Genomic DNA, 20,917 nt, shown 5'->3' on the forward strand with positions numbered 1-20,917 from the left:
TTTACTTTGATGCAAACTAAATGATTTACTTCAGTGAATTATTAGACATAAGATAGAGTGAGTAAAACCCACACAAATGTGATTACACATAGGGGAAATACGGACAAAATGCTATATATTTACAAAATGAAACACCGGTCTTAATTAAAAATTGGCTAGTTTTAGTAACATTTTCGCGACTGTCTAACAATAAAAAAATTAAATCACAATCATGTCAGATGTTGAGCGTCATTGACACAATCTTGTCGGAGTAATCAGTTCAAAAGTGTATCGCGATTTCAAGAGTATATTTTGAAGGTTGTTTTGTCAATGTGTGTATGTATGTATGTGTGTGCGTGTGTATGTATGTATGGATACAATTTTTTGTATACGTTTTTGGGTGCACGGATCAACCGATTAGAATGGTTAACAAAACATTCAATTTGTAATGACGGTGAGAAGTTTTTATTAGTTTTTGACAAAGGCAGGTCCAGCCGTTTCGGAGATACCGAGCTAAATGTGCAAAAATGGCAGTTTTTGAGAGAACTAAGCATCCGATTTGAATTATTCAAATAACTTTCTGCTTGTTTTGATAAAACAACATATTTATACAACTTATTAATTTGAAGGTAAAAAAAGAATATCGGATCCTGTCAAAGGGCATCCTACTCTAACCACTTCTAAAAACAGACCAAAAGAAGAGGCTTGCATTTACTTAATATGTACTTCTTTTCCCGTTCTGAGCCCGGCAAATGTTAGTTGTAATATATGATTTGTTCCCTGTGGGCTCATACTTCTCTTATGATGTCCCAAAGAGAACTGAAGCACTTATTTGTGAACTGCTTTCCTAACTTCCTGCTTATTGTAGTACTGAATTAAAAGTTGATGTTACTGGTAGTCAAAGATGAGTAAAAACGATTGAGACTGGTTATGATTTAATTAAAAAATAAATATCTGTACTATATGCAGGCCGGTTTAGAAACAATGAAGACATATTATTTATTGTTTATGAGCAAAAGTAAATTTAATGTTTATAATTAGAAGGTTCTTAGCGAGATCATTTTAGATCGACGGAAATACTTTCTCCTTATTAATACATGTGTAATTTAATTACTTGTTATTTTATCTGTCTCATAAATTATACTTATGTACTTCTCAATTTTTATTTTCTAATAATTAGCTATGTAATTTGTGTAAGCTTTTAGAGAATAATGGCAAAATATTATCATTGTTTAATTTACGCAGTATAATGCAAATTGCTATGGAAATCAAGTTTTTATATGAAACTGTATATGTTGGACGATGTAATCATTATCTTATTGATTTAATTCCCTGAAATTGATAAATATACAAGTATAACATGTTAGATTTATTATGCATCGGTAATCGTAAACCATTTATGTTTCTTTATAAAACTTCATAATAAGTTATTATCTTAAGCCTAAAATCTATAAGAACTTAAATAACTGATATAAATGGATGGAAAGGTAGCTTCACCACTTGGCATACTGATCATAGCTTGTGAGCTTTTCCACTAACGCAAGATATAAACGTAGCCTCACCTCATAAAATCTTGGCCTCTTCTCTGTAGTTTGGTTTCTTATGATAAAGGCTTCTCTGGAGAGAATCGAAAATGCCTCCAAAAATTTCGTTTATGTGCCCATTATTAATGATTTTAACGCAACACTGAAATAAGTATCATATATGTTTTTATAATATAAATCAAAACCTACCAATTTATACCAATTTATATTTAAAAATAATATTTTTGAATATTTTGAAAAAAAATATTTTTCTGAAAATTTTGAAATTTCTTCAAACCGTATAAGTGAACTTTGATTTGGACACAAAACCCAAAATAACAAAATTAATACACAAATATCTGAAAATTTGATGCACATATGCCTAATGATCATTTTAGACTAAATATCATTTTTTTACAATTTCTTTTGTATCTCCAAAACCGCTCAACCTGCCTTCCCAAAAATGTAATCAAATTTTTATTTTTTGCTCCGTATCTTCGAAACGGCCGTATCTGTTTTTGCCAAAAACTATTCAGCACATTTCCCAATCAGTAGGATTGGATGCTTTTTGAATCATTCAAACCGGTTGATCCATGCGCCCGAAATCGTAGACGAAAAATTGTATCCAAATATACATACACCACACGCATACATCCATTTTTTTTCTAAGATATGCCAAAATGTTCAGAAACCTTTGAAACGCAAAGAAATGTAAAAAAAATCATTTTCGATTTTTTTGCGATTGCTATAATTACCCTACCATAAGGTAACTAGTCGATTACTTGTTTTTTCAGATAATGGTGGTAGACCTTTCTACCCGTGGATTCTTCAACCGTGCTCTACCATACATGATATGTGTTTGATTGATAAAAACGCACTTTTCGATTTTATGAAAAAAAAGAAGCTTGATAATCGGTCTTTTACATCGATCTATTACCATATACATATGTCGCGCTGATATTGACATTGTGATCATATAGGTATCATATCATACCGCAAAACGGAGTGTTTGTATTAACCTTAACTGCCCTGAAAAAATTTAGGGAAAAAAATCTCATGTCGTTTGGAAATTGTGAACTTTTAAATGCAACCTAAAGCTTTGGTGAAATTACGAGCATTTTTTTTAGAACCAAATGTTTCGCGTACATTGAAGCTTGACGTATACGTATTAATTCTGCAATTCGCGAGTTGAAGGGGTTAAATGAACAAAATTAATCACAAAATCGAAAAGTGGTCGTAATTTTGCCAATGTTCTAGGTTGCATTTAAAAGCTCATAATTTACAAAAAACGTGATTTTTTTTTAAATTTTATCAAGACTGTAAAGATCCCGTCTCGGCTTGACTTTGTCCAAGACTTTGACCTTGGACATCCCGTAAATAAATTTTTTCGTTTTGATTATAGGACATGTAATTTCAATTTAAATGCTTCTTATTTATATATTTTATGTTTAAATATGTATTTGCTACCTCATTTAATTTTTTCGCGTTGATATGAATTACTCAGAAATCAGAAAAGCTCGTAACAAACTGTCGCATAATTTTAATAGATATAATCATCAAATGCACTTTTACAGTACTTTTCACCAAATTAATTTTTGTATACGTATACAAAAATCAATTTGGTGAAAATTTTTGACCTCGAATGAAACTTGTAGTAAATTTTATTGACGATTTTTTGCTTTGGTGGAATTTAGTTGGTTTAGAAAATTTTAATGTTCAAATCACAATTGTTAAGTAGACACGAAATTAACAAGGAACATATTGTCAGTTTCCACACTGGTCTGATTTTACAAATAAAATATTTATACAATTATTATTTTTATTTTATTCTATTTTATTTTATAAGTTTCCCAAGAACACAATTTAATGCAAATTTGAAATTTCCTGATTTATTTCCTTTGCAGCATACGATCGTATACCTGTTAATAAAGGTAAGTTTGCAAATTACATTTTAATTTTAATTACAATTTTTTTTAATAAATATTTGATTTTGATCTCCAGCTATATGAAGTACATCGTTATTTCAAATGTCCAAAAGAAATATACGTAACAAAATGACTGCATATGGAAGAAATACGGTCCTGCTTACCAGTAGACTCTCAAGAAGTCACCATTCACCTCGGCTGAAGTTATATATGGGACTCAAAGCAAATCCAGGTTTCAGTCGAGTGCGTGAAATAGTGAGATCGTCATGTATTTATCAAAACTGTAAGTGCATTTTGAATTTATTTATATTTTTATTAGAATCATTTCAAAGTCAACTTGATTTTGTTACACTTCAGTGCAGTTACGTAATAATTACGTATAAGTTTCTTGGTGCAAGCTGCAACCAGGATTGTCCCATAAGATGACGATTTTATAAATTTCGTTATGATTCTCCTCTCACATACTACGTGTAGTTAGATAGTTTTACGGCCGTTGCTCTATGTGATATATATATATATATATATATATATATATATATATATATATAATATGTTTATATATTACTGCAATTTGGTAAAGTAGCAGGATCTGCAGTAGTTAAGCGTAACACATAATAAATAGAAAAAATATTTTTATTTAAAAAAATAAAATTTAATTGTATTAAAAGACATTGAATAGATCATTAAATTACATAAGCACCATTTGGCACGTTGGTCATAAATTGAGTGTTTTTTCATAAATTCCAATAATTCCGATTAACATCGACATTCTTTTTGTGGTGACCAGACACGTTTATTGCATAATCTTTGTGGATTTTAATTACAAAATATAGTTATTGCTGAAACAATTTTCACTCAAACACCATGTGATATTAACTTTCCTTAGGGTAAATTATTGTAATCGTCCAAAAATCGAAATTGAAAATTTTTGCATTTTTTGACGTTTTGAAGGTTTCTGAACATTTTGGCATACCTCAGAAAAAAATGGATGCGTGTGTGTGTGTTTTTGGCAAAGGCAGGTCCAGCAGTTACTGAGATAAAGAGCAAAGAATGCAGAAAATAGAAATCGAGTTTTTGAGAGAACGGAGCATCTTATTTGAATGATCTAAAAACATTCAATTAGTAATGATTGGGAGAAGTGGTTATTAGTTTTTGATAAAGGCAGACCAAGCCATTTCGAAGATATAGAGCTAAATGTGCAAAAAATTGCAGTTTTTGGTAGAACTAAGCATCCGATTTAAATGATTCAAAGAACTTTCTGCTTGTTTTAACAAAATAATTGATTTTGAAATCAAAAATTTCAAATTTTTTTTTCAAATTTTTTTTGTTATCCAAAAAAACATTTTTTTAATTCAGAATAAAGTTTTGATATACTTTAAACAAATAATTTCAACTTTGCAATTCAGTTTATATAATTCTTATAAATATTAGACAATGTTGCAATATTTATAATAATCTATTTGAAAACATTCAATATTCCTCGAACATTTCGTTACGGTACGGGAAGTTCCAGCAATTTGCCTTAAGCACACCCCACTAGTTTTCTGAATATATTGCAATTCGATCATCTGTGGCCAGTGGAACAATTGGACTAAATGCAGTTAGAAAAAAATTGTATATACAAAATTTGATCAACGAATTTTTTATCCAAGCTCATATGCCTAATTTATATGAATTCGAAATATTGTGAGAACTAATATTAACTTGCCTATATAAAGAAACTAGGAAAGAAAGTTTTCCTGTAATTATCCCATTGTTTACATTTTGAAGAAAATTATATTTTTTGTTGTATTTATTATTAAAGCAATTTAAATCGCATTTAAATGTCATCATTCTCGTATGTATGATGAAAGTGATTCAAGTTTCTTCACTCTGACCTCTTGAAGCAGATCTATTTCGTTAAAAAATCAAACCAGTAACTTACTAACTGTAAATATATGCGTTGCAAAGGTCATGGTAATTTGAAATTTGCAAAATTGGGCCATAAATTATAAATTTTTAAACTTTGATACATTTTCTTAACTTTTATTACAATTTACCATTACTAATTCATTCAATCCTTGCATGATAGTTATCAATAGATATTACTTACATCATTCAATTATTGAATAAAAATTATTGTCAAATGTGTTGCTACTTCTACAAATCAAATGCAATTATATTAATATTTATATTAGAATTAAACTTTGTCAATTAGTGGTACCATTCAAATATTGATTAAACACGTAGACATTCTAGAAACAAATTGATTATGATGATATACCATGTAGACAAATTGATATTAGCGATATAGTTATCACTATTACTTTTGCATTAAGGAATGTTAAAAAAAAACAAAAAAAATGAATTCAAGTGCGTGATCATTTAACGAGCTTGCAGGCCGCCCGCCATAACCCAATTTATCTTCATCGGAAATTGAAATTTTCTAAATTCACCACGTCACACAGTGATGTAATATGTATCGCTATATGTCACTTGTATTCGTGTTGGATTTGTCCAGAATTCTTTACAAACTAATTAACTTTTGACTTTTGATGGCTTGAACAAGCAGCTTTGAATCCAGTTTTATAGTGACGTATAAGTGACCTATGCCATTCACTATTTATTAGTTTTTAATTTGAATTTTTTGCTGGTTTTGTATTGTGCTAATTCTAAAATGTTCTTAAATCACGTTCTATAAAAAAATCAAAGTGTACTATGGTCGATAAAAAATTTACCATTTAAGTAAGGATTTAAACAAGATCAAAAACCAAAATTTTAGTGATATGTAAAATTCATCGATAACTTCTGAAGTTTTTACGAAACTTACCTAATATTTTTACGAAATTACATCGAAATTATAAAAAATACTTTTGCTTTTTTACCCAAACTTGTCTCCTTTTTCCTGATCACGAGTAGGTGGCATTAAAATGCACCGTTTGCATCATAATCATGAATCCTTATTAACTTCCCGAAGGAAAAGTTTGTTTTCATAAAAAAATCCGATTCGCTAATTTTATGTTTTCTCGATGTTTCAAGCCATTCTGAATCGAATGAGACCAAATTTGAAAAAAGTATGTGTGTGCGTGTGTGTGAACATATTTTTTGCCGTGAATCGATGTTTTCTCAAGAACGGCTGGACAGATTTAAAAAATTTAAAAGCCATTCTTCGATGTATCTCGATGAGGACTATCGTTTTTCAGTTTTGCGCGATGATTTGCCAAGCCGTTTCTTTGTAAATAGCAGAAAAGTAAATTTTTTTTATCCAATTTTGAATCGATTCTAAAAAAATTAAACACTGTTCGAAAGGTATTGGTTGAGAATGATACTGATTAGTTTTAGGTAAAAATTTACCAAGCCGTTTTCTTGAAATTAACTGTTAATTTTTTTTGACGATATTTATGAACCTTTTTTGGCAATAGATATCATGGTCTTATGAAACATACTAAAATGTTTGAAAAAATATTACAGTCAAAATTTATGGCAAAAGTTGCTTTTGTGATGTGATGAGTCAAACATAATCAATTCATTAAAATTTAAATTTCATAATAATTAGATAATAAGCTACAATTTTAGGGCATACAAGCACGTGTCAGTGCAATATAATTAATATAATTACAGTAAATTTAAATTTGTTTGAGAAAATTCTATTCGAATTCGCAATGTTCAGATTTATTTGAAAGCTATAACATTATTTTTGAAATAAACAGTTGAAAATTTTATCTAAATATTTAAATTTCAAATTCGACTGATTAAGTCAATTCTTACATATTTCGGGAAGTTCATGCAACTTATTGCTAAATGACACTTTCAATTAGTTATGATTACTCTCTTATTCCATATATGTATTTAACAAAATATTCTCATCTGAAACTGTATTTAAAGCTGTATCTTGTAACCTTTTAGTAAAAAGATCATCATCATCATATGGATTGGTGTTTTTTTCTAGATTTTTAATCTGTTTTTGTTCTGTTACTTTAATATTGAATTTTAATGTCTTTCATTCCACACTGTCGACAATTCCTTGAGATTGAGGTCTTTGATTGGTAAATTTCATGATTAGTGACCTGAAATCCCGCACCTCTTAGGCAAGCCCAAAGAACTCATTAAAAAGTGCAAATGCCAAATCAAACTTACAGTGAATTTCTCTGGAGCTCGACAGAGCTTAACCCGTTTTGCTTAATCAACGTCCCAAGACAAATATTGGGTTTTATATTTTGTTTATAAAATATTATTTTTAGAATATTTTTTGCTCAATTGTCAACCAATACTGCTACCACGTTTCGGCTTGATGTTGTGTTCTAAGACATCCTGTATATAAGTTGATATGCAATGCAATTGCACATTTATACTACGGTTTGCTTAATTTATTTTGATATTTCATATTCAATAATATATTCAAATGATTTACTTTTCATTAAATCAATGAGGAAACTATACTTTTCTGGTTGAATATTAGTATATATAAAACTACATCGAAAATTATCTGTGAAAATATATACTGAATGAGCGAATGATTTTATACTTTTTAATGTTTCTATATTTTATTGACTTTCAATTTTTTACGCTTGTAGGTGAACATACCTAGAAAAATATTTCAAATTATTAATAATAGTAATAAGTGATAATCTGAAACATGATCTGATATCACTTTTTATAATTTGGACGCATTATTACGAATAAAATGATTGGACAATAGAGAAATATGCGTAGACCATCCAAGGAGAATGAACATATAGACTTAACTTCGTAATTCATCTAAAATAGTAACAAAATCCATTTTTTGCTAAAGCAAATTATGTGTATGATATATTACGTTTCAAAAATACATAGCTAATATTACATTTATAATTATCTAATACGTTTTATTAACTTTTCGAAAAAGTCTATGTTTGGACTATGTTTTCCCTAGAAAATCCAATACACTATTTTTTTATAATCTTGACATTTCTCGACCTGTTAAATCGCTTGATACTTAAATCGTAATAAGTGTGTATGATTATGCATTTAACTTTTCTCAACTGGCATTAATTGGTTTTAGGCGATAATCATCACAGCCGTTTCTTTGTGATAAGGAGATGAAGGCAAAATTTTTCGTCAACGTTTTCGCTTTCAAAATTGTTAACCTCATAGGGGGGATAATATAAGACAAGAAATGTTTATTTTTAATTTTAAATTGTACGGGTACATATTTTGCAGAGATGATACTGTATATAATCTTGATGTGGTATTTCATAAAAAAATAATCAACAGGGCTGGAATAAATATTTATTTAACTTATCTTTTGTAAAATTGTTTTTTTTAACTTACTTTACTTCTTTATTTACTATTTTTTATTTTTTACACCTTTGCCAGGTTAGAGGTTTAATTGGTCCTTCTTACCCCAGCTACGTGTTAGTTCTGATAGAGCCTATATAAACTAGTGGGGTGTATGGCATCGTGCCTTAAGACAAATTGCTCGAACTTCCCGTACCGTAACGAAATGTTCGAGGAATACTGAATGTCTTCAAATAGATTATTATTGATATTGTAACATTGTCTAATATTTATAAGAATTATATAAACTGAATTGCAAAGTTGAAATTATTTGTTTAAAGTATATTAGAGCTATAGTCAGAATTAAAAATAAAATCTGAATTATTTTTGATATACATAAAAAAATTTTTTTGAAAAAAAAAAATGAAACAAAATTTTTTTTTTCCAAAATCAATTATTTTGTTAAGACAAGCAGAAAGTTCTTTGAATCATTCAAATCGGACGCTTAGTTCTCTCAAAAACTGCCATTTTTTACATATTTAGCTTCGTATCTTTGAAATGGCTGCCCCTGCCTTTGCCAAAAACTAATAAACACTTCTCCCAATCATTGCTAATTGAATGTTATTTAGATCATTCAAATCGGATACTCCGTTCTCTCAAAAACTCGATTTCTATTTTCTGCACTCTTTGCTCCGTATCTCCGAAACGGCTGGACCTGCCTTTGCCAAAAACCAATCAGCTCTTCTCCCTATCAATAGGAATCGAATGTTTTTTGAACCATTCAAATCGGTTGATCAGTGCACCCGAAAACGTGACTGGAAATTTGTATCCATACATACATACACACACACACATCCATTTTTTCTGAGGTATGCCAAAATGTTCAGAAACCTTCAAAACGTCGAGAAATGTAAAATCTTTCAATTTCGATTTTCGGCCCATTACAATAACTTACCCTACGGGAAGTTAAAAAACTGCTGAATGTAACTTAAATTTAATAATGCATCTTACAAAATAATTCAATAACGTATATTCAAAAATTATATTCAGGTCTTATAAACTGAAAAACAATGCTCACAACCGAAAAAACTAACAACGAAAGAAAATACTTTTATTATAGATTTTTAAACATTGACGTTTAGAAACGTCTTATGGCTGGTTATACATAATTTTTCCGCTACTTTCAAATATTTTTGTTAAAAAATTCTTAACTTAACTTGTTTTTGAGATATCAGTGGTGGACGTACTTACCAGCGGACCTTTGAACCCCGCTTAACTCTATATACCCTATATATAAGTAACTGAATACCTAATTAATAATTTATATAGTTTATATATGCATATTGAATTATATAATTAACTTAAATTTATGGAAATTTGCAATATGAGAATAATTTTTTTCTCATAATTGTACGTTTTCTCATGACTGGAATTGAAATTTGGTCACATAATTTTTATATTACGGAATGGAATACATATATATGATAAAACGGGGACGAAAAACTAAATATGCTTTTGGATTATCTGATGATATCATAAAATTCTTTTTCGTGAAGTTAATAATTCATTTAAATGAATTGTAAAATGTTTTTATAATTTAAACGCGTTTTTTTATATATTTCATTAGAAAATAATTAGAAATTGGATATTATATTGGCAATTTGTAAAACATTAAAATAATTTCAGATTTCGATAATTTACACTTAAATATATTAACTAAAATATGTAAAATTATTAACAAAGGAGAAATACAGACAAAATGACACAATGGCATTATTTAAAAATTGGCTAGTTTTAATAACGTTTCTGCGGTTGTATAACATGCAGAAAGCTTTAATAGCAATCCTGTCGGATGGTTCTTACTTCTTTTTTCAATAACAATCAGAACAATCGTTATATTTTATAAGTCATTTTTATTTACACTAATGAAATTTAATGGTAGATAGTAGTTACCACAGTGGGTATGTAATATGTGATGAATTTTACTAGATCAAATTAATTGTTCATAATTTTGTTAGTCTCTCGATTCTGGTATATGGAGCAGCGGAGCAACTAGTAAATTAGAGTGATTTTCTAATTTTTGATGACCAATTTTAGTCGATCTTATTTTTATTAAGTCCTATAATATATTGCACCTTCAGACCATCATATAAAGTTTTATTGCTTACGAACCAGATGCGCCTATTATCATTCTAAGTCGTTTTGATTGAAACTGCTGTACCAATAAATCCTTATATCGTATATATTCAATAGATCTTTTTTTATGATATTTAATATTTTGCACCTTCAGCACATCATATAGAGTTCTATTGCTTTCGAACCAGGTGCATCTGCCGTCTTTCTAAGTAGTTTTGATTGCATCCGCTGTACCAATGCCATATTGGATTTGCTAGAGCAGCACCAAAGCTCTATTCCGTATGATTAGTCGATCTTGTTTTTATGAAGTTCTTAAAATTTTGCGCCATCAGACCATCATACAAAGTTTTATTGCTTACTAACCAGATGCACCTGCCATCATTCTAAGTAGTTTTGATTGGATCCGTTGTACCAATGCCACATTAGATATGCTAAAGTAGTCTTTAAGCTACTATAAGTCGATCTTGTTTTTATGAAGTCCTTAATATTTTGCACTTTCAGACCATCATATAAAGTTCTATTGCTTAAAAACCAGGTGCACCTGTCATCATTCTGAGTAGTTTTGATTGGATCCGCTGTACCAATGCTACATTAGATTTGCTAGAGCAGCCCCAAAGCTCTATTCCGTATGATTAGTCGATCCTGATTTTATAAAGTCCTTAATATTTTGCACCTTCAGACCATCATATAGAGTTCTATTGCTTACGTACCAGGTGCACCTGTCATCTTTCTAAGTAGTTTTGATAGGATCCGCTGTATCAATGCCACATTAGATAGGAATTATTATTGTTTTATAAACCAAGATTTCGAGTGCTGATGTTGAATTATGTCCGATAAGCCAATAAAGTTTCTTCACTTTGGATTTGATAGTTTTGATTTTTGTTGTGATGTGAAGTTTCCATGTTAGTCTGCAGTCTAGATGCATACCTAGGTATTTAATATAATCAGCACTTGGTATTACCTGGTCAAAAATATGTACTCCTAGGCTAATATATTGTTAAGCGTCATTGTCACAGCTTTGTCACAGTAATCAGTTTGCTATAATCAGGCGTTTGGTGGAATTTTATACAATTATTTATATTTGTTTCTGTAATCTGTAATCAGCTCAAACGTGTTTTGCGTATTGAAACGTTTATTTTGAGGTTGGCTTGCACATGTTTTTTGGGGAATATTTATTGATATTCATAATTACTTCAATTACAATAATATAACCTATGCCAGTACTAGTGATTTCGATCAATTTCATTGCAATAATCAGGTGTTTGGTGGAATTTTGATCAATTATTCAGCTTTGTTTATTTTCGGACAAATTATCATACTTATACAATGGACAAAATGACATAGTACAATGGTTTATTGGTTTATTACTTCTACTCTAAGTATGCAAGAAACAATTGCTAAAAACATACCCGATCAACCACCGGTAAAAAGAAGAGATTTGCATTTGTTGCAAAATTCCTCTTTTTCCTCTCTGGGTCCAGAAAGATTGGTTACAATCTTACAATGAATGACTTGTACCCTTTGGGTTGATGTTTCATTTTTACCCTTTGTGCTAATGTCCCAAAAAGGACTAAGCGATTTATTTGTGAACTACTTTCTTGAAACTTAGGACCTTATAATGTTCTTACCATTATATATCATTTTACCCGTACTATATGGAAAAAATCGTTTTTGTAAAAAGTTGCATTTTTCCATAATAAACATGTTATTATAATTCTTACCTAATTAAAACATTATCTTACTAGTAGTCAATGAACCAAAGATGAGTATAAAAATTGAGACTAGTTGTATAAATAAATGTTATTAAAATACAAAACACCATGTCATTTTGTTCCAACTTCTCCTGTTATTCATGAAGCTAAACAATTGAATATATAATACTGTACGATCACAAATCATTAGTACTAAAATTATCGTGAACTATTTTTTTCAAAACACCAACGTAACATCTTACATATATTATGTGTAATTTTTTTAAACTTAAGTTCAATATAGATTTGTTCAACATGATCAAACCGTATTGTAAATTTTATTCTTACATCAAGTTTCAAAATCATTATATTGAGAAACTACAACAAACCTTTCTAAACTTGTATATGTCAGCATTTTCTTGTTTTACTTTTTAATTCAATTTATCTGACCTTTTGCCTATTTCGGCATCTTATTTCTTGTAGAAATAAATTTATAAACAATTCTACATGAGGCATTTATAAATGAATCGTTGAGCTTCAGTAGTTTGTAAACTATTATGCATATATTACTTCTATTGACAGCAGAAATTCGTAAAAATCGTACTATGTTCTGTAAAGTTCCTAGTTAAATCCTAATTAGATGAATGTGTTTTTTACTATTTATATAAAATTTGTTATCTGTCTCTTTTTACCCCATAGACGGGGTTAAATGGGATAGCTATGGGGCATACACATCCAATGTCTTATATTTAATTTTAATGAGATTTTACGCAATCGTAGGTGCAATATTTAATTAAAACAACATATAAATTTTATTGGCACATTTTTCACAAAGACAAAACTGTATATAACCTTGATCTCGTAGTTCTTCAGAAATATTTATCAGCAGAGTTGGAATAACGATTAATTTAATTTATTTTTTGAAAAATTGCCCTTTTAACTGAATTTACATTTTATTTTACTTTTTTTATTGCTTGTGCTTTTAGCAGGGTAAATGGTTGGTCCTCTTTGCGTCATCTATTATAGATGCTTTATAATACCTATCTTAGAATTAACAATACATCTTATAAACCAATTAAATTACGTATACTTGATTCTAAAATACACTCTTAGGGACTTAAAAATTATATTAAGGTCAGGTAAACTAAACAACAGGGCTCACAACAGTAAGCACGACAATGCTTTTGTAACAAATTTTCAAACATGACCGTTTATCTCTTAATAGCGACGTTGCTTGATTTTAGGGGATGACTGATTACACATCCTTTTCCCTCTACTTTCAACTATTGTTGTTAAAAAATTCCCTCTTGTAATAGTTTTTGAGATATTGATGGTAAACCTTTTCATCCGCGTACTTTTAAATGAAGCTATTTTTTTTAAAAAAAATAGACCCACATTATTGTTCACACACCCAGGGACGGTGTGACTGGCATCAAAATTGGTTACTATTTTGTTTTGTAAGTTAATATTGTTATTAACTTCCCATAGGGTAAGTTATTGTAATCGTCCAAAAATCAGAACTGAAATTTTTTGCAAAAATTTACCTTTCAGAGGTTTCTGAACATTTTGGCATATCTTAGAAAAAATAGATATTTGTATATATATGTGGATACAATTTTTCGTCGATTGAAATGATTAAAAAAACAATCGATTCCTATTGATAAGCTGATTAGTTTTTGGAAAAGGCAGGTCCAGTTGTTTCGAAGATACGGAGCAAAGATTGCAAAAATGGCAGTTTTTAACAGAACAAAGCATCCGATTTGAATGATTCAAAGAACTCTGCTTGTGTTGACGAAACGATTGCTTTTTTGAAAAAGATTTTTTCTAATTCAAAACCTTTTTTTTTATTTTCAATTTTTTTGAATATCAAAAATAATTCGGATTTTAATTCTAATTATAGCTATTCTAACGCTCACTTATATACTTCAAATAAGTAATTTATAATTCAGTTTATATAGTTCTTATATATAAATATTAGATAATGTCCTATATTTTAAATCCGATTGATCAAGTTTTGTTTATTTCCTTTTCTGAAACATATACTCATTAAACGTCGTCGTCTAATTCATAAGCTTTTACATTTTGTCTATAAAATAAGAATAATGTAAGCTACCGTATTTAAAATAATTTATTTGAAAGCATTTAATATTCCTCGAATATTTCAATACGGTACGAGAAGTTCTAGCAATTTGCCTTAAGGCACGATGCCATACGGCACTAGTTAAATCTAAAATCAACTGATGTTGGCGTATTGCTGCAGTAGTTCTCAATTCAAATCGTATTATATATGAATAACTAAATTATAAATGCAAAGTTTATCTAATAACACTTATATTTAATATTAGATTATATTGCATTGGAATAAATATAATTTTTATATTATAACACTTATATTTAATATGGAATTTGATTATTTATGTTTGAATCTGGTGATCCATTCCAAGAATACGTGCTATGGACTATTTTGAATTTGAATACTTATATTAGGTTGTCAAATATCTCCCTTCCGCCTTTTTGTATTATAAACCAAGAGCAAAAAAGCGGAAGGGAGATATTTGACAACCTATTATTTATCGTAATTTACTGATGTCTAATGGCGTAGTAATACGACTTTGACTGATGCCTAGTTATTGTTTTCACATTGAATATTGAATAATATTGAAATGTGTTTATCTTGTAAGAGTAATTTTAAGAAATCAGCAAATCCAGTTTTAAATACGCAGTAACAATTTGTTATTCAAGTTTATTTTTTATAATAAACCAAACAAAATAAATCAAAAGATTTCATGATACATTATTCGTAGAAAAATCATATTTACTATATCCGTTTTTCAATAAGAAGAAATGATACTCATAAGAAGGTTAATATTTGGAAAATAAATAGACACCAAAATAAGTTTATATTCTTAATAGTGAATCCATTTCATTAACTCGATTGATAGTAAAAATATTTTAAAAAATGAGATAGTGCTTTTCATGGCATGCTTAGAAAGAGACGAAATATCGAAGCGCGTAAGCGTCGCATCGCTGTCTAACGGTTAATGTTGATACGGAACCCACAGAAATGTAATAGAAATTTATACATATTATTTGAATCTCTATAAAATATCTGATAATTTGATGTGCATATGTCTGATGATCATTTTTGACCGCCAAATGCCTTATTTTTCAACTTTTTCCATTGGATCTCCGAAACCTCTGTCTTCCCATAATTCGCGAATTCTTCATTTCGACAATACAAGTAAAATGCTTTTTGTATAATTAAAATCAAATACTATGCTCTCTCAAAAATTGAATTACCATTTTTGGCACTTTTTTCCCAATATCTTAATTGCAAAACATTCTAAAATAAATGCATATCTTTACGTTTCAAGAACTTCTGAACATTTTGGCATACTTAAGTTTTCGGGAGCACGTGTTAACCGATTTGTATGGTTCAAAAAACATTCAATTCACATTGATATTCTGCCGTAAAATAGACCAATGTTTTGTCAAAGCTATGTTATGTAGCGCTTCTCATACAAAATGGTACTAAATACTGTCAATATTCCACGTGTTTGCTGAGCGGTCAGGCGTTTTAGATAGAAAACCTGACTTAGAAAACCCACAAATGTAAAAAAAACAATGTTATTATAACTGCATCTTTGTGATGTGTCATGATAGCATGTAAGTAAAGTTGCATTTTATGTGTAAAACGCCTGATCCCACAAAAACATATGGCAATTTGACAGTATTTAGTACCATTTTGTATGAGAAGCGCTATTGATCCTTTTTCCGGTCAAATCGACCCCTATTTTTTTATTATTCACAGTATATTTCTATAATCCAATTATAAATACAATCTATCAGCTGAAAGTGAATGTTGAAAATAAAAATAAAGGGGAAAAAGGAGAAAAATAAACGGAATGAATAAATGAATAAATGATAATCAAATAATAATAATAATAACAATAACAATAGTAATTATAGGTAACTTATGTGGAACATTTTTCTCTGTATAGCAGAAAAAAATATATTGTTGGTGGCGGCAGATCACTTGGCCATTTTCTCTTTAGTCGCCTTAATTTTTCGGCTGACTGGACTAATTTATTTCAGGATTGGCATGTCCGTCTAAATTATCTTGGAAAATTGAGCTTCAGCTTTTAATGACCTTCGCCACTGTGTGTGTGTGTGTGTATTTTCAAGTCCTTGTGTATCATATTATTGGTCATATACCATGAAGCGTTGCTGATCAATCTTAGTATCTTGTTTTGAACACACTGAATTATAAGTATGTTGTTCTGACTCTCTGATTGACACAACCCCACAGCTCTATCCCGTACGACCATATTGGAATAAGGACTTTATATAGTAGAATTCTACTTTATATAGTAGAAGCTTATTATTGGGTGAGAGTTTGGATGATCGTCCTATGAGTCAGTTCAGCTCCTTCATTTTAAGATCTATTTGCTTTCTTTTCATAGCTATGTGCATTTTCCAGTTAAGTTTTTTTATCAATGTGCATACCTAGGTATTTTACAGGAACTTGATTAGGGATAACTGCAAGTTATTCAAGTATATTGCAGGGGTTGTATTTAAAATTTACGTCAGCAGATCAGACAAATTATGTCTTCGATATACAAATATATGTATATCAATTTATGTATTTGAACACACGCATATGTATTCATCATGAACGAGAAAACCCGCCGATTGATACAAATGATGGCAATAAAATTAATTAATTCGTTAATAAATATTCAAATAGTACAATGTAGAAATCGAAACGAAATCAAGAGTGGTTCGTCATTTAAAAGGCAGCCGTAGACCGCGCTCTGGGTCACGATTCATCTGTCGCTCGCCCGTTCAGCTGATGCGCTCTTTACCGGAGACAACCGGCTCGGCAACAGCGCCTTGTTTTACGGTTATGTGTACGACTTGTTTATATTTGCATAAAAATTTTAATGTGATTTTAACGTAAGGACAGGCATCGCCGTGTCGTACTGCTATAAAGTCAATAAGAGAAAGTGATCATTTGCAACAGTGCACGATGTCATGAACAATTGTAAACTGCGCAGAGGCGTGCTAACTAGGCACTATGCTATTGGATGTGCTTAATCTATGCCTGTACTCAAAATTTGGGGCTTTTTGTAAAGTTTGAACTGATTTATTGACATTTTACTCCCAAATTGTAATTTATTGGTTGATTTTTGCACGTCTTCTCCAGTAATGATTATTTTTTTAATAGAATCACAGACCTGGAAATCTATGATCGAAGTAGATACTTTCGTCAAAACGTGCAAACGTACAAATAAAACATCTAAGATTTGTACTTCAAAATATTTTTTTTTAAATTTTATTTTTAATAGCAATCAGAATACATGTCCATTCTATGAGCTATTTGGCTTATGTCATTCACTCACACACATACACACACACTTTCAAACACATATATAAATTTATCGGATAAATATTACAATCATATTTAGAGAATCACTTCAATAAGTGATTCTACTATTCTGTTCATATGGGGTTGTGGTAGTTCTAAGGTTCCTTCATATTATCTTCGGGCAGCTTCTTCTTCAGTCTTCTTGAAGTTGGTGTCTCAAATGATATTTTTGAGATTGAACATCATATTATAACATTGATGCGAATTATTTTTCAGCGTTCTATTTGTATAAAACCGAACTTTGCATATTTCATTACAATAGTGTGTTATGTTAAAACAATTGTTCAATTGATGCCCACTTCTTCTAAGAGTGCTCCATCATCTCAATATATTTATAAATACAACACTTAAGTATCGTAAAAGTCAGTGGTTTACAGCCTTTTTGTGCCGTTCTGAAATTTTTTGGAAAACTAGTGGAGCATGGTACCGTGCCTTAAGGGAAATTGCTGGAACTTCCCGTACCAAAAATTAAAATTTTTGAAAAAAAAATTTGTTTTCACTTTTTCAAGGTAATCGGAATCGCGCTAAGTTGGCTACGTTGAGACGAATATTGAAGCGCGGAAGCGCCGCGTCGCATACTAACGTACAAGCAATGGTACGGAACTCATAGAAATGTTACCATTAACATAATATCTGTAAAATACCTAATAATTTAATTGCATATTTCTAATGATCATTTTTAACCGCCAAATGGCGTTTTTTTAATTTCCCGTAGGGCAAGCTATTGTAATCGTCCAAAAATCGAAATTGAAAATGTTCACATTTATTCACGTTTTGAAAGTTTCTGAACATTTTGGCATACCTCAGAAAAAATGGATGTGTGTGTATGTATGTATGGATACAATTTTTCGTTCACGTTTTCAGGCACGCAGATCAACCGATTTGAATGGTTCAAAAAACATTCGATTCCTATTAATAGGAAGATGTGCTAATTAATTTTTGGCAAAGGCAGGTCCAGCCGTTTCGGAGATTCGAAGCAAAGAGTTGTAATTGGGTTGTACTCAATTTTGGGTCAAAATTAATACATATGATTTTGATCTTTTACAAGCTTTCATTAAACTTGGGTTAATTCCAAATATAAGGATAAATGATTTTTAATGGAATTTTTTCATGTTATTGTTTTCAACATATTACCAGTAAGTATACGTTTGTCAGTGTCATTTCGGATGGCGAGCGGTGTCAAACGGGAAAAAAGTGAAATTTACGACAGAAAAATATTTGTGACCTTGAAGGTTCATGGTACCACTACACAGTAATACCCCGCTCAATGATGCGTCCTTTAAAGCTGTTTCGGTTTAGCGCTCTTTTATTTTAGCACGGGGATTCACCAGAATATATGTTAAACTAGCTGTAAGTGGAATTCTGTCTTAAGGCAATTAAGGCATCGTGCCTTAAGGCAAATTGCTGGAACTTCCCGTACCAAAAATTATTATTTTTTTAAAAACGATTAACATTTTTGAAAAAAAAAATTACTTTGAAAAAATAAGATTTTTGAGAAACTATAAATTGGACAAAAAATTACTTTTTTTGAAAAAAATTTAAAAAAAAAAAAATTTTTTTTTTTTATTTTTTTTTTTTGAAAATTTTTTTTTTTTTATTTTGACATATTGTAGAAGATCTGAACTTTCTTTTCAAAGCAATCAATCGTACTGCTTTAACTGCATAGGGACAAAATATAAAGCGCGTAAGCGCCGCGTCGCTGTCTAAAGCATAAGCATTGGTACGGAACCCATAGGAATGTTAACAAATTGTATACTTATTGTTAAAATCTCTATAAAATATCTGATAATTTTATGAGCATATGTCTAATGATCATTTTTGACCGCCAAATGGCTCATTTTTTTACTTTTTCCTCCATATCTCCGAATCCGCTAGACCTACCTTCATGAAAATTTTATCGATTCTTCATATTGTCAATACAAGTGAAATGTTTTTTGAATTATTCAAATCGGACGCTCCGTTCTCTCAAAAACTGAGCTATTGTTTTCGGCACTTTTTGCCCCGTATCTTTGGAACGGCTAAACCTGCCTTCGCCAAAAACTAATCAGCACGTCTCCTTATCAATACGAATCGAATGTTTTTTGAATTATTCAAATCGGTTGACCCGTGTTCCCGAAATCGTCGACGAAAATTTGTATCCGCACATACATACACACACATACATACATACATACACACACACATACACACACACACACACACACACACACATACATCCATTTTTTCTAAGGTATGCCAAAATGTTCAGAAACCTCTGAAACGTAAAGATATATAAAAATTTTCATTTTCGATTTTTTTGCGATTACTATAACTTGCCCTACGGGAAGTTAATAAATATATGTAAAATAAATTGAAATTCACCAAATATTCGTGAAATTCTAGAAGAAGTAGTGGAGTTAGCGAAACAAACCGGCTTAGACGAGAAAAATTGTGGAGGATTTTGACGAAAACGGTTATAGTAAACTGCGTCTTTTTAAATATGTTTTAAGCAATGTGAACTCAGTAAAATAAAACAAAAACTTTAAAGTAGTGTTTTATAAAAAGAGCAAAAGCAGACAATATTTACTTTCCGTAGGGTTTTTTTAACTTCCCGTAGGGTAAGTTATAGTAATCGCAAAAAAATCGAAAATGAAAATTTTTATATATCTTTACGTTTCAGAGGTTTCTGAACATTTTGGCATACCTTAGAAAAAATGGATGTATGTGTGTGTGTGTGTGTGTGTGTGTGTGTATGTATGTGTGTGTATGTATGTGCGGATACAAATTTTCGTCGACGATTTCGGGAACACGGATCAACCGATTTGAATAATTCAAAAAGCATTCGATTCGTATTGATAAGGAGACGTGCTGATTAGTTTTTGGCGAAGGCAAGTCTAGCCGTTCCGAAGATACGGGGCAAAAAGTGCCGAAAACGGTAACTTAGTTTTTAAAAGAACGGAGCGTCCGATTTTAATAATTCAAAAAACATTTTACTTGTATTGACATAGTGAAGAATTGATC

General features: G+C 30.2%; 1 protein-coding gene across 1 annotated transcript in view; it reads left to right on the plus strand.

Moving 5' to 3' along the window:
- The first annotated feature begins 3,678 nt into the window (after positions 1-3,678).
- LOC113368272 (neurofilament heavy polypeptide-like) overlaps positions 3,679-20,917 on the plus strand; it is a 41,066-nt gene continuing 23,827 nt past the window's right edge. The window contains exon 1 of the mRNA XM_026609820.1: positions 3,679-3,710. Coding sequence (XP_026465605.1) covers positions 3,694-3,710 — 17 coding nt within the window. The 5' untranslated portion in view covers positions 3,679-3,693. The remainder of the gene's footprint in view (positions 3,711-20,917) is intronic.

This window comes from Ctenocephalides felis, unplaced genomic scaffold (assembly GCF_003426905.1).
Source record: "Ctenocephalides felis isolate EL2017-DRISC unplaced genomic scaffold, ASM342690v1 CF-g0.4_SCAFFOLD_01170, whole genome shotgun sequence".
NCBI lineage: Eukaryota > Metazoa > Arthropoda > Insecta > Siphonaptera > Pulicidae > Ctenocephalides > Ctenocephalides felis.